The sequence below is a fragment of the Lygodium microphyllum genome, chromosome 21 (genome assembly GCF_053477565.2).
Source record: "Lygodium microphyllum isolate KBCC chromosome 21, Lygodium_microphyllum_v1.1.10, whole genome shotgun sequence".
In the NCBI taxonomy this organism is placed as follows: Eukaryota; Viridiplantae; Streptophyta; class Polypodiopsida; order Schizaeales; family Lygodiaceae; genus Lygodium; species Lygodium microphyllum.
The window spans coordinates 133,198,757-133,214,648 of record NC_141155.1 but is presented as its reverse complement, the minus strand read 5'-3'; the positions used below and the strand labels follow the sequence as shown (position 1 = coordinate 133,214,648).

General features: G+C 39.8%; 1 protein-coding gene across 1 annotated transcript; it reads left to right on the top strand.

The window, feature by feature from the left end:
* The first annotated feature begins 7,903 nt into the window (after nucleotides 1-7,903).
* SWI2 (switch 2) lies at nucleotides 7,904-12,568 on the top strand. Its single transcript, XM_087661675.1, has 8 exons — nucleotides 7,904-8,737; nucleotides 8,816-8,922; nucleotides 9,010-9,934; nucleotides 10,049-10,296; nucleotides 10,408-10,534; nucleotides 10,719-10,994; nucleotides 11,071-11,347; nucleotides 11,479-12,568. Exons 1-8 carry the CDS (start codon nucleotides 8,030-8,032, stop codon nucleotides 11,928-11,930), a joined length of 3,120 nt encoding a protein of 1,039 aa, XP_087517801.1. The 5' UTR covers nucleotides 7,904-8,029; the 3' UTR covers nucleotides 11,931-12,568.
* The last annotated feature ends 3,324 nt before the right edge of the window (nucleotides 12,569-15,892 follow it).

Genomic DNA, 15,892 nt, shown 5'->3' with positions numbered 1-15,892 from the left:
GAGAGAGAGAGAGAGAGAGAGAGATCTATGTTGCTTATGTAGTATTAGTACTAGTTAATTAGTTAGACTTATAAGTAGTATTCCTATTAGTTTATTAGCAATATTAGTTAGTCAAACTTATTATTAGTAGTTGTAGTATTATTAGTTAATTAGTTAGACTTGTGTAGTATTAGTAGTAGTTAATTAGTTAGACTTATTAGTAGTATTAGTAGTTGTAGTATTATTAGTTAATGAGTTAGACTTATGTGGTATTTATAGTAGTTAATAGTTAATTATTAGTTGCAATATTAGTAGTTAGACTTATGTTAGTTAAACTTATTAGTAGTATTTGTAGTAGTTAATAGTTAATTACTAGTGAAATGAAAGCAAAAGAAAATGATATTTTGAACGTATGGAAAAAATGAAAGCGTAACAATCTTTCAAATGTATTGAAGAAAATAAAATCATATATATTTTGAACAAACAACACATTTTGAATGGATGAGGGAATGTCACCTTCCCCCATTATAATTATTTAAATACGAAGAGACATGTGCCGACTCTTCTGCATGCTCTATAGCATTTTTTTCATTTCATTTAGCCTTTTGAAGTATTGTTAATGTTTATTCAGTTTAATGTTTATTGATTTCATTTATTTATTTGAAGTACTAATAAGTGAAAAAGTAAAAATCATCATTCTCCTAGGTAAAAGAGATAAACTAGTTTTTTTTAAATATATAATTATGAAGTATAGCATGTTGTGTTCATGAACAAGTGTACTGTAGTTGAATGATAAAAATGTATTGTTATCATCAGTATCAATGGACACTACACAAAAAAAAAGTCGTTGGGCATCCTTCAGGACTTCTAGAAAAAGAAAAACTATAGCCTGTAGAAAAACATCATTAAAACCCTTTGCTACAACTTGGTATGACATAGACAAATTTGAATCGTCTTGGGCAACTAAATGTGAAAGCATCATTGGAAAACTAACAATGTGCGTATCTTGTAGTATAGTCACAATGCAAGATCATGTGAACAAAGACAAAAAAATATATATGGTCTCACTATTACTAGACTACAAAAAACAAATTCTCAATGCAAAGCCGTTACAACTTCAACTGTTGAGCATCATTGATATATCCATCTCAGTTTCCAAAACGACAATAACAGTTGCGAACGGAACCTTGGATTGTCAATTGATTCTTGACAACCCTCTAGTGTCTTGGAATAATGCATTGCTTTTGCATCCATCTAGTAGAATTGACTTGACTACATCTGAAATTGCAAATGTGTTCACTTTCAACATGCTACATAATCCACTAATCCAAAAGTACATGGCTATAGTAGAACATCCACATCCAAGGACATGGCAATCCATCGAAAGGATTCTAGAGCTCCATTGTGAAAACTCTCCATTCGACCCAATGCTCCAAGCAGAACATGAGAATGAAAGAAGTTACAGTTTGCTCAACAATATAGTTGAGCCAAGCCGACAATAGGCATTCCAAAGAGCCGATCAACACGAGCTTGCATGCATCATATTATGGAATAATAACCATCTCGTAGAAAGAATAATAATGTTTAGATGGACAACTTGCTTGCAAGAAGCTCGCCCTACCTAAATATCACCTTGGAAAATGTAAGGTTTGTGTTCCTATTCCCACTTGGCCATGGTGCCTATGATGGCAACATCTATCCTAGTGAATACGTCAAGATGCGAGCATCAACCCTTTTCTCTGTGTACACCTTACACAAGCCTTACATCCATATTCTATACAAACTAAAAAGGGTTGTCTTGATCGCAAGGAACATCAAAAGCACAACTTGCCTACAAAGAAACATCGACAACTATAGGCGCACAAACAAGAACAATTCCAATGAGGAGGTCGTTAAGCACATCCTTCACTATAGTGGTTTTGCTTCAATACCGAGATCCCCATCTTGGCAACACCGGTGTAACTTGAAGGTTCTTATCACAATAGTCAACGTATGGGGCATGACTCATTTCTTCCTTACATTCACTGCAAACGAGGTCACATAGTACAAGGTGGACTGAGATCAACAAGTTGAAATGCATTGCAAAGTATCTCAATCGTGAATTCTCATGAAAAGACTGCCCCATCGAGTGCGATGTCCTATTCCACACCAAGTTCCACATTTTCTTCAACCACTACATTCTTGGTAGAGCTGCTTGCGTTGGGTGTATCCAGCACCATGTCATTAGGTATGAGATCCAACATAGGGGCTCCTTACATGCACATGCGATCCTATGGTTACATGAGGTAGACATTGCAAATACGACAAACGAGGTATGTGCATACATTCCATCCAATGATGATCAGTGCAGTTCAACAAGAAAACTACGAGTCCTTGTCATAATAAGCAAATTAATAGGTACCATCATGTCTGCTACATAAGCAAAAGTAACAACCATGGTAAATGCAAGTATAGATTTTCATATGCCTCATGTGATGATCCCAAAACCAATAATAGACCTTGAAACTCAATGATACATCTACTACCATCCTAGAGACGAGCATTGAAATGTTGTGCCATATCACCCGACGCTACTGCTCCTCTGGGGAGTGCACATGAATATTCAATGAGTAACAAACTCTTCCATCTCTTACTACATCCTCAAGTACGTAATGAAGGCGAAGCCAATCAGAAAGTTAAACATCTAGATAGAAGATGCCAAGAGACTGGGACTACAAGAGTTAGACTCAAATATGCAAAAAGTAAATTTTGCCGCAATATTGTGCAAGCCAGTGTCACCCACCGAAGCGGTGTTAAATTGCATACAGATCTTAATAGTCATACGAAGAGAGTCTATCGAGTACATCAACAACTTCTCTATACAAATACGACAATGAAAGCTCACAAGGACATGGAATATCATCATTCACTATGTAGACCTTTACTGTGCCCAGTCATCGAGCTTAGAGCATGTAACATTCTATCGTTACCACAAATCCTATAGCATCACCAAAACCACCAATGCATTTGATCTCAAACCCACTCTCCGTGACACTTATGGCAATATTGTGGAGCAACATACTAGATTAGTATGATTCATCGATTTCCACCCAGGCCACCAAACTGAAGGTTTCTTCATTAACACATTACTACAACAAATCAGATTTAGGTCAGAGAATGAACTAATAAGCACCGACAACTCGGCACAATCATACTATATCGAGTGCCAACTCTGTGGTCTCATGGCCAATGAGAAAGACCTCAAAATTTTTATCACACAGACTTCATGCAAAGAAACTTGCTCGCCTCGAACCGAACCCATCAACTGATAAACATGATCATTCAAAAGACTCCTTTCATCAAAGACAACCCAGCGACATTCACAGTACCTCTAGCAATTTCTTCTAACTCCAAAAGTAGCATTGCATCAATATAGATAAAGATGTTGTAGCTCATGAAAGAGTTTTGAACAATTCTTAACAGTACTCTAACAACGTAACAACAAGCTATCTACAACCACCTCATTACTAAGAATAAGAGCGTAGTACTGACAGCAAGCATAGGAGCAGCTGCAACTAGACTATGCAGCCTATCCACCACAGTCTAGTACCAGTTCAAGATACCAGTACGTGCATAACAATATCTAGTACAGTTGCATGAGATGGACGAATGCTACATTGCAATAAGAGAACCTAATGCAATCATCATCGATGAAATGTCCATGTTAACAAGGACAATGTTTGATATAATAGTGCACCAAATAGTGAGCACTTGCCAAGGTTCGCTACTCAGTCCATTCAACAAGAAGCTTGTGATACTATTTGGTGATCTTGCACAGCTACCACCTATTTGCAACAACCATCAAACCAAGTTATGTGAACAATGTCACATCACCTCCTCATCATACTAGGCACATGGAAAGCAACACACTCTCCAAACCTCAATTCGACATGCATGCAACCTGCCATTCCTACAGTTCCTACAAGTGGTCAGGCATTGTTATCCAACAAAGCGAGAGATACATGAATGATTACATCAATGCATGATCAAAGAGAAGGACATCCTAGATTTTGTGGATAAAAAAACAACAATCATATGCACACACAAGGAAGATGTTCATAACTACAACAAATAGATTTTACACAAATACTACATAGTCAAATAGATCCACACCATTACAAGTTCAATCGAATGCAAATGACAAGTTAGTATTGCAAATTTGGCTACATGACAAGAACTTCCACGAGATAGAGGAGATAGCAGTTGGGGCGACTGCAATGATAACTGAGAACATTGACCTCACTATAGGTGTAGCAAATGGTGTGATGTGTAAGATCAACCATATTGACACATCAAAAAACAAAATGATATTAGGAATTCAGGTCACGATTCAATCAATGAACTAATAGCTCACCTTGCAGTGCAGCAAGCACCAACGTAAGGCATTGAATAGCAAGTGGTACCATAAATCCACGTTCTCATTGACACTCGCATCATACGCGATCACCGGTAACAAATCACAAGGAGCCACAGTCAACCAAAAAACACTTCTACACATAAGAAGTGTATTCGTGCCCGAACTAGTCTACGTAATGCTCTCTTGTGTAATCGAAATAAGAAATTTTAACATTATCGCCTTCCAGATCCATCTACCTTCGCTCCAACACCTTTCCTAACACCATGACTCAAGTAGAGAAACAACAAAGCTCAACAAAAAACAAACAAAGATTAAACACAACACATTCCATCACAAAACAATCTCATACACTTCTTGTAGCAAGTAATAAAGCAATCTTCTAAACCTTCTTTCAAATGTTGTTTGTTAATATACTAATGTGTTTTCCTAAAAAATTTCTCCTACTAATAGATTTATTAACATACTAATGTGCTTTTCTCAATTTCTCCTTCTTTACAGATACACATCAATCGTCAAGGCAACAAAGATGACTCCGGAAAAGGTATGCATAATCCAAATGATATCTAGTATGTATAAATATACAAATATATTACTTCACCTAACCACATTGACCCATGCATGTAGATGTTCCAGTTATACATTCAAAACCACAGGAACACCCAGTGCTAGATCAAGAATCATCTTACGAATACATAGAATTGTAGATACGTAACAATAAACCAAATGAGAATGGCAAACGTCGCTGGGCAAAAGCCATCAACATATGTCAACGACTTTGCAATGTACAATGACCTCCAAAAACTGATGGCCACATCCACTCAATTTCTCGACAACGAACGTCATCTCCTTGCATAAGATGACAAGATCACAACTAGTGTACAACCTCCTACAAACTTTACAACCTTCATTTTTACTTGAAACAACAACACTAACTCATATGCACTTAACATGTAGGAGTCCTCAAAGACATACTCAACAGACTAAAACTTGAGTATGAAAACTCGGTTGACAATCCACTATGAACAAGCATGGCCCTAGCACTTTTGGACATAAGAACAAACAGCACTGGAACATACCGAATTGAGCTGATGCACTACGGATTTAACATCTCACTCAACTAGTTGGTAGAAATCATGAAAAAAGAAGACAAGGACATACTAGAAGATTACATGAAAAAGAACCACTACAATCATGGTTGTGACAATCTTGTAATAATGTTTGAGAAGGTCACATACCTATTGAGCAAAGAGGTCTATACCCAAAAACATGGTTCCAACTCCAATCCGTTCAGCAACATAATCTATGCAATAGGTAAGTTCTCAAACATGACTTTTTCTCAAATGTTAAAAAAAAAAACTAGCAATATCAACTTTCCTCACAGAAATGCAGACAAAAGCAAACCAAGAGAAACTAAACTTCTACCAATGCCAAACTTGTAGCCTCAACCAGTGTAAGTCCTGCTACCAACTCAAGTACTTCCATACCATATGGCACCATTTGTAACCAAAACCCATGAGCTAGTCCAAAAGTGCCAATGCAGAGATACAAAAGTACTTCATCTAGAGTATAAGATGTAAGAAAAATGGCAAGGAGTATGTAGGACAGATGACCGACATCAAGAAAAGAATCCAACAACATAGAAGAAATCCTGTCAAGAAAACGAAGAAAGACATAGAAACATTCCAGTCGTTCGAGGATAACTTCGAGGTTAATATAGAAGCAATAGTTGATAGCATAGACAAGGCTAGGAATTTTGAGTAGGCCACCATCCATAAGAAAAATGTAACTGTGACAAGGTACAACAACATGTACGGACACCCAGTAAGATGTAAAAAGTACTATTTTTTGAAGAGAAGAAATCTCATTTAACGTAGGCAAAAAAATGTGAATGTTCAAACTCACAATCATTGACTCGAACTATATAAATATACATAGTCTCCTTTCGAGATTCTCCATGTATTTAAACAATGCTAAATTTGATCTACAAATATACTTTACTTTAAAACACATCATGTGTCTAAACACCATCAGTAAAACTGCTACATAACAAACATGCAAGAATTGCATATGGAACTCCATACTCCTTCACTTGGCTATGCTTGTCAACCTAGTTACCTTACTTTAATACAACCTTACTGTCTTTCTAGCACATTTACTTGCACTTCAAAGAAGTGAATCCCATCTTTTCTTTTCTTTTTTGATAAAGATGTGAAATGTATTAAAAAGGTGTATGCACAATTGGGGATCCTGCCCCTATCAACCAAAAACATGACTTACAAGGCTACAGTGAGCACACATTTGCCAAAAACTTATACAAAAAGACTTTGTGGAGCTAGTCTATTTGGATGAAACGAGGTAAGTTTGTTGGTTTATTTGGTTGGGGCGTAGCCTGCGATCCATTATCAGTGTCCAGTATGGAAGGGGCCTAGGGCGAGCCACTGGGGGGAGTTGCACACATTGGTTTAGAAGTGGCAAAGAGATAGGGCTATCATGGGAGCTATTGGGTATGGTGGCATGAGGGTTACTAGTCATTTGACCCATCGTGTTATCCATTGCAGAGGGGTTCCCACTAGCCCGAGAAATTGTTGATGGTGAACCCTAATCAAGCGAGGTAGAGAAGACATTGGTTGGAATCCTGATGGTGTAGTCCCTAGTCATTGCAGTATTTATAATGCTTTGGAACAGTTCAGCAATCTCCTTCTTGATTTTAGCTTCTCTTTCCTCTTTCGAGCATCTGGTACCCAAATGTTTGATGGAGGTCTTCACGTCATGCATCGCTAATTTCCGGGTATGTCTTTGAACCTGCCAGTAAAGATCCACTTTAATTTGAGGGAGCCAATCAACATCTTTACCATTAAATACTTTTTCATTGTGAACAAGCCATATGGACCATAGAAACATTAAGTGTATCAAGGTCCATAAGGATGGGGAGAGGCCGTTTGCTTCACCCAGGAGGATTTCTTTCCATGTCAGTTTATATGGATGGCTGGGGGAGATGAACTCTTGTAACCAGTTGACATAACACATGTTACATGGGCATAAGATAAAAAGGTGTATGATGGTTTCTTTGTCCCTCTTACACCACGGACAAAGGCCATTGCCTATCCCAATACATTCTGCTGTGACTTGGGTCAGACCGCCTTATGGAGTATGAGCCATAGCATATGAGAGATCTTCGGGGGGAGGTAGGGGGTCCATATTTGTTGAAAACGATATTCCCATTGACAATTATTCTAGTTAAGAAGCTATCTTTGATTGAGGGCAGTGATCAATTTACTGTTATCCCTGGGTTCATCTTAACCTGCACATTACACTGAATAAGCATTGGGTTAAAATCTTGCCACATTCTTTTCCGGTCTTGAATGAACCTCTCAGAGAGGTCCAAACGGCTGACCTTGGTAAGGATAAAATTTAATTATTTTTGCCAGCAAAGGAAGAGTATAATAACTTTAAATATTTTCACTACAAAAGCAAAATGATATATATAAATGGGGGTGCCACCTTACTAGGCTTCATTTGGAAGCTTCATCGGTGGGCGGGTGACTGAAACTTGAAAGCTTTGAAGACACACAGAGAAAGAAGAAAGAGAGAGAGAGAGAGAAAGGGCACTCAGCCAGAAGAGCAGAGAAGAATAAGAGATTTATCAGTCTGGGCATGTCTCTCAGAGACCTGAAGCGAACCCTGCTTGCATGTCCGTCGCTGAAGTCGTCGTCTTCGTCGTCCTCAATCTCCATTGGTCTGAAAAAACCTCCCAGGAAGACCTGCCTGAGGGATCAGATTGCATCCATCGAGAGGTTGGCTGCAGATTACCAATGGACTCCGTCCGGCGAGACGCTGCCCCCGCAGTACAGCCCTTCTTCCTTCCCTCCCTCTCCCTCTCCCCCTCCCCCTTCTTCCCCCTCCCCTCCTTGCCGCAGGAAGCAGCATGACCTGGATGGCGCTGCGCTCCCCAACCGCGCTCCCACCAAACGCACACGCCTCTATGACTATACCAGCTTCCTCACCGAAGGCGTTGACCCACAGGACCTCGCAAATACTACCCAGCATTTCGAATTGGATGTGGAAAGTGCCCCACTTCCCAACTCCGCCCCCAAACGCACGCGTCTCTCTGACTACGCCAGCTTCCTCATCGACGGTCGTGACCCGCAGGACCTTACAAATACTACCAACCAGCGTTTCGAATCCGATGAGTTGTTACAGGAGAACCAGGACAGGGTAGACGAGGTAAATGAAGATTTGGTGGGCCTGCCCCATGCTGCAGTCGACAGCGAAGCAGGCCTTTTCATTCAATCGCAGGCTGAGGGTGTGCAAGAACCACTTGTCTTGTGGCCCCTAGATGGTCAAGGCACTGACGTTGTGCAGGTAAGCAGTTTTGGAACCTCTTATACATGTTGTGTTGTAAAATACTCTTAGAATCAGGCCTGATTTTGATTCCTACAGGTGCCAGCATCGATTAATAGCCGCCTGCTGGAACACCAGAGAGCTGGCGTACAATTTCTGTATTCTCTCTACAGAGACAATAAGGGTGGTGTGCTCGGAGATGACATGTAAGCTTTCTTTATCTTGACGTTATTCTGTTTGTTGAACAGAAGACAAAGCTAGCGTATCTAATGTAGGCTCTTTACTTGTATCAGGGGCCTAGGAAAGACAATTCAGGTAATTGCAGTTTTATCTGCAATCTTCCAGCAGTCATCTTCAGTCATGGATGGAATAAGGTGTCACAAGCTTACCTCCAATCAAAAGCCTGTTCTTATAATATGCCCTACATCAGTGCTCAGGAACTGGGAGCAAGAGTTCCATGCATGGGGAAACTTTGATGTTGCTCTTTATCATGGTGTTCAGAGAGAGCATGTCTTGAGCAGGTTGGAATCTAGGAATCTGGAGATTGTGTTGACCAGTTTTGACACATTCCGGATTCATGGTGAGTGCCTGTGTGTAGTTGATTGGGATTGTGTTATTATTGACGAAGCACATCGCTTGAAAAATGACCGATCTGATTTGTACAAGGTTTGTATGAAGATTCGAACAAAGAGGAGGTATGGACTGACCGGGACCATAATGCAGAATAAGATCATGGATCTGTTTAATGTGTTTGACTGGGTTGCACCAGGGTGCCTGGGTACTCGAGAACACTTCCGAGAATTCTATGAGGAGCCATTGAAACAAGGACAGCGAATAAATGCGCCTGAAAAATTTATCCGTGTTGCAGAACAAAGGAGGTTGCACCTTGCTCGACTTCTCCAAAAATATCTATTAAGGAGAGAGAAGCATGACACTATTGGCCATTTGATGATGGGCAAGGAGGATAATGTGGTTTTTTGTGAGATGAGTCCTTTACAGCGCAGGGCTTACAAGCGCTTGCTTGCAAGCCCAGATTTTCAGTGTCTCATCAGAAAGGATGAGCCTTGTACCTGTGGAAGCCCTCTCACCCGAGCAGAGTGTTGCTATCGAATCATTCCAAATGGAATTATCTGGCCTTACTTGCATAGAGACAGCTCAGATGGTTGTGATTCTTGCCCCCACTGCTTAGTGTTGCCGTGCTTGACAAAATTACAGCAAGTGAGTTATCTACGGGTGCCTCTTGAGTCCCTTTTAAGCTTGCTAAACGACTATATCTTTTTTGCACTGTGATGACCTTTGAAAACCAGAATCTTCTAAATTCTGTCTTTTCAGGTGAGCAACCATTTGGAGCTCATCAAATCAAGTGTGAAAGATGAGCATGAGAAGCAAAGGAAAGATGAGCTGCTGGCTGAATTTATTCTAGCAGAGGATGCAGCTCTTGTCGGGGGAACAGCTCAGGATGAGAGTTTTTTGGGGTTGAGTGACGCTCAACACTGTGGGAAGATGAAGGCCCTGGAACAGTTACTGGGTCATTGGTTACCACAAGGTGACAAAGTTCTTCTGTTCAGTTATTCTGTAAGGTAACAGCCACTTCTGTGCCAAAGGAATGTTTGTTAGTCTGAATCTGAAGGTGACTATGCACTTTGTGAGCATTCATGGATTTTAAGAGTGTTTTGCATTTGCAATTACAGGATGCTAGATATATTAGACAAATTCTTAATCAGGAAAGGCTATTGCTTTTCCCGCTTAGACGGTTCAACTCCTATGAGTGCGCGACAAGCTATGGTGGATGATTTTAATCGCAGTAGGAGCAAGCAAGTATGGCACACACACACACGTTCTCTCTCTCTCTCTCTCTCTCTCTCTGTGTGTGTGTGTGTGTGTTATCTCATTCCCTGCCTCCTGCTCAAGCATGCATGCACTCTTGTCTCTTCTATACCCGTGTTCCTAAACTTGCACACAATCTATTGATGTTAAATCTAATACGTATGCATATGAACAGGTGTTTCTGATCTCAACTCGGGCTGGCGGTTTGGGCTTAAATCTTGTCAGTGCAAATCGAGTTGTAATTTTTGATCCAAATTGGAATCCTGCACAAGACTTGCAAGCTCAAGATCGTTCCTTCCGTTATGGTCAGAGGAGGCATGTCACTGTTTATCGACTACTTGCTGCAGGTTCATTGGAAGAACTTGTTTACACGCGCCAGATCTACAAGCAGCAACTTTTTAATATTGCAGTGTCAGGGAACCTGGAAAAGCGCTACTTTGAGGGTGTTCAGGTGGCTAGAGTGCTCACTTGGAAGCCATAAGCAATTCTGAATGTTTCAACTCTAAACAGGTTTTGTGGTGATGCAGGACTCCAAGGAAAACAAGGGGGAACTTTTTGGCATAAGCAATCTTTTTCGGGACCTTTCTGAGAAAGCTTTTACAAGTGAGATCATTGAATCCTACAACATGCGCGTCCAAGAGAACAAGCAACAAGTTAATGGTAAAGGTTACTGTGTGGTTGCTGGCCGAGAAATTTTTAAGTCTAATGAAGAGGAGTCAGATCCCACAAAAATTGCAATCACAGAGGCACACTCTGTAAAACGGACTTCTGATGATGAACTTGCAAGGGTTTTGAAAAATTCAGGTTGGTCATTAATCTCTGTTGCAGAACCTTGCACTGGATTTTGAAAATTCAGGTTGATTGTGTTGTTGTAGAACCTTGCCCAAGGTGTTCTTGCAGCTCTTGGCAAGTAACTATTCCTGTGAATTCTTCAGGAGTCGTATACGCTCATCGCAATGAAGATGTTGTGAATCTCAAATCCCACGGTGAAAAATCTGAGTGTGTAAAGGAGAAAGGAAAGTCTGCTTCTGCAATTAATCCACTACAGCCCAGAAATTCTCTTCAAATGGCATTGGTTGACAATAAGTTAGATGTCAGGAAAAAAGGTGAAAAGTCTGTAAGACCAGTAGTTAGAAAGTTCGGTCCATTGGAAGCAAAGAAACGCATACACATGAAGACAGTAACAACTAAAGGAGAGCAGTCTGGTCAGTTGGTGGATGCAAAGAAGTGTACAGATGTGATGACAGCTACAACTAAAGAAGAGCAGTTTGCTTTGCTTGCAGCCTCAAAAGGGATGAGCAAGACAGACTTTTGTAAATGGTTGCTATCAGCATCTGAGTATGAAAAAAGGTGTCTTCTTCTTAATTTAAACCAAGGCAAGAGCTGAAGTCTGTTCATATAGTTGTGTTCTTGTTATTGGGCAAGCCGGTACATTATGGAACGTTGGAGTATGGTTCATGAAGCTTTTATAATGTGTTTTCAATGCCTTTAGGCAGAAGTTATTGATGGATAACACCCATCTTTCAGTCACAGGTGCAGTACTGCGGAGCTGCCCAATTGTGGGTTTGAGCTCCCCTAAGTCGCACTCTCCCCCAACCAATTATACAGACTAACATATGTTAAGAAGAAGTTCTCCACTCAGAACTTTGGAGTATGTTTTCTGAGCTGAGATGAATCGATATAGCTCAAAATATTTGCAAAACTTCAAAGGCGAGCTAGATATATTACCCAGCTGGAAATTGGTGAATTGTGTTTCTTGCTATGTACAGTATGATGCTTGGATGCCTTCAGATGCTGCTATGGGACACTTCGATGTTGACATGTGCAGTGACAAGTACCTGAACCTAACTTTCTAGTGATGTTGAGAGCAGAACCAAAGCTATGCAAACTCATCTTGTTTACAGTGACCCCAAATGTTGGATTTTGCAAATCATGTTGTATATTTTTGAATGGTGCTCAATATGCTGAGTGGTACCTGTTTACTATCATACAGAACGAATGAATATTGCCTTTAGCCTTCTGCAATTGTAGCCTAAAGTTCACATTTTCACGCTCTGATGGTGGACATGGTGCTGTTTAATTTTTATTACCAGATTTTTGGCTGATTATAAACTGTCTGCTGCTGTTTACTATTACAATCAGATTGCACTCTGTGACAGCCATGATGTAGGTGCATTGATGGAGCAAGAAGGGTTCAGTGCAGAGAGATTGAATGGTGTATTGCTGCTAAGTTGTACTGAATTTGGTGAGAAACAAAGTCGGAAACACATTAAAAAAGCCTGGATGCTAGATTGACTGATTCAGAAGATCCAGTGTGTGTGTGTGTGTGTGTGTGTTTTCGTTTTCGTTTTGTTTTTTTTGTGGGCCTGCTTCTCACATTGGTCTATTGATGTTTCTGGTGAGAGCTGGGAAGTCTAGTATTTGTGCTGGTGCGTAGATAACAATGAATGTTACTGTGAGACTCAAACTGGTTAGTACTGTGGACAAGCTTTGCCAGCTTGTTTGGAGGGCTCCATTTAGTGCTAGCTTGGTGGCAACTATGCATGGTCACATTCCACCCTTAGTTACAGGTTGCCTCGACACCAATTCATACCTTAGTATAGTTTTGCATAAGTAGAAAAAAATGTTAGCTTTCTGTCGAGAAGCTATACATGCATTGAAGCATTGACAAACAAAGCAAGACAATCTACTTGTTCATTCTCTTTACCTCATGACAACACATTTCTTTCATCCTTTCACAAGGAAGCACTTGCATCGTCTTAACACACTAAAGTTACAGGTGTTTGCTCCACCTGGAATTATGGTGTACAAGCATGTTTTTGAGTTGCCAAATGAGTCTTTACTGACTATCTTTAATAATGAGTTTGAGAAATTTAGATAATCAAGACCCTTATGGAGATTTGTTTAGTGGGCAAGAACAATAAATAAAGAAACAAGACAAATGTTTTGAATGCTGAAAGTCTAGGATTGAAAGTTGTTAGGAATGGTGGTCACAAGGGGTTGTGAGAGAGAGGGTTTCCTTAATATCTTTAGAGCTCACAAAAGTTGTCGGGGCTAAGAGGATAGTTGAAGGGCACGAGATTATTGATGGATTTATTCAATTTTTGGGGGTTATGGATGGTTATTGTAGCTTTTGGAGGTTATATGGTGAGGAGATGCTTGTGTGTATGCATGTGTGTTTTTTTTTTTTTTTTTGTGGTTTTTGGTGGGCAAGGGGTGTTTGTAGGTAGTAGCTTATTACTTCTGGTAGAAATTGTCTCGAAGGTGAGGAAAGTGGTTGAAATTTGAAGTCATAATCATGAGGTTGTGGGGTGAAGTCTAGTAGGTGCATCATTTGGTTGGACACTGTGTCCCCAATGTGTTTTGAAAGTCTAGACTATTGCCCACTTGAACACTCAATTGGTTCACATTAAGTAGGATGATTGAGGAGAAGGGTGGGTCGTAGGGTAATCAAACTTTGTTATTCATTTGATTCATGCTATTTTACTAGTGCATAGGAGCAATACCAAGATGGCTCTTCTTTGTTCTCTTGGTTGATATTTGGAGAGAAGTGAACCCCCTTGTGGCATTTGGATGCATGTACTTTATTTTGGGGGCACATATAAGGGTAAGAGGGGCCAATGTCATGGAACTTAAGGAAAAGATAGTAATGATTGTGGGAATTTTGTGCTTTTTGGGTCAAATAAAAATTTGAGCATACGGTTAGATATCCCAAATCAAGATGTAGTGAACAAGCCCAAATAATGATATTTTTATCATGCTTAGTAGATTTTGATGGGGTATTTGCAATCTTAGTGTTATGTTACATTGCTGAAGTAGTATTATGAAGTGTTTTGAGGAAATCACATGATGCACCTAAGCAAGCTTTTAGGAATATGCTACTTTTTTGCCTTGAAAATTGGGGATGGACATGCTTTGCTATTGGACCTTCCCTTGTTATCGGCATAATCCTTGACAAGCCATTGAACTTTCTAAACTCTAAAGCAATTCGTCTCCATGCAACATGAAATGCAAATATAGTAATTTCACATAGTAAGGGGGCATGCTCAAAAATTTTTAGGACTCCTACTTGACATGTAGACACCCTTGAAACCATTGCTTATGCATCAAATTTGACTCCTAAGTTGTCAATTCTAATGCATACACTAGTAGTTCAAAACAGAATAAGAAGTATTCTTCAAAACAAAGTAAAAAGTATGTACTAGGTGTAACTAAGTAGGTGGACAAACTTGAGTGTTACAAGTGAGCAATTATAGGCTCAATTGATGGAGTATCGTAGTTGCTTGGAGATTTTCGAAGTACGTCAATTGATTGACAGCTTAAGGGCAAGGGAAGAAGCTACTTATGAAGGACTAGATCCTCCAAAAGATGGTGATACTTGAGGAAACACCATTTCACCAATTGATGGTGAAGGTGCAAAGCATCCAATTGCTAAGAAGCTTTCTAGACACAAGGACTCTTGGGTCAAGAAGAGTAGAAAGACCTCACCTCGAGTGAGGCGGATAAGGAGGAAGTCATCTCTCTCAACAACCAGCTATTCCCTTGATTACTCAAGTTCCTCCTCCTTCTCCTCATCTTCTAGTTCCTATAGTTGGAGGGACTTGTCTATGAAGCTCAAAAAATAATTTGAAAGTACTGATCCGATACCAAACTCCAAAGTACACATTGAGTATAGATAGAGGAGACCCCCCTCCCCCCCCTTCCTCGTCGAAAAAGAAAAGAAAAGAAAAGAAGGGCCAAGATAGTAGTTTATGCTTAAACTTGCTACTTTTTAAATAAGCTCCATCATACCAAGTCCTGTTTTATGTTTTCAAAAGAGGTCATTCCCTAGTGCTTTAGTCCAAACCTTGACATTGCTAGGATGAAAAGGATCTTAAATATTCTTAAGTTGTGTTCAGGCATATGGATGTTCATAGAACATTGATACTAAAATAATGACAACTTACAAGCTAGGAAAATGGGCTCACAGAGGTATAGTCGCATGTTACACACCTACAAGTCTTTTCTATTATTCATATGATTAGAAATAACATTTAAGATATTTGAACTAGAGTCATAGCAACCTTGGTGTCTTTGAACAACCATAGTATAACTTCAGGGAACCTCGTTATCCTAGCATTTTAACACATACCCTTGCACTCTACTACCCTTGTCAAATCTACTATTTACCTTGAGTATATACTTGTGTATACACATACTATGTACCCTTGAGAAATCCACTACTTACCTCAAGTATATACTCTTGTGTACACTTACTATTACAATAATCCACTACTTACCTAAGTGTGGAGCATACGACTCAAGCCTAAGAAAGGATGTGTAGAGGCACAACTAAGGGAATTGTACTCC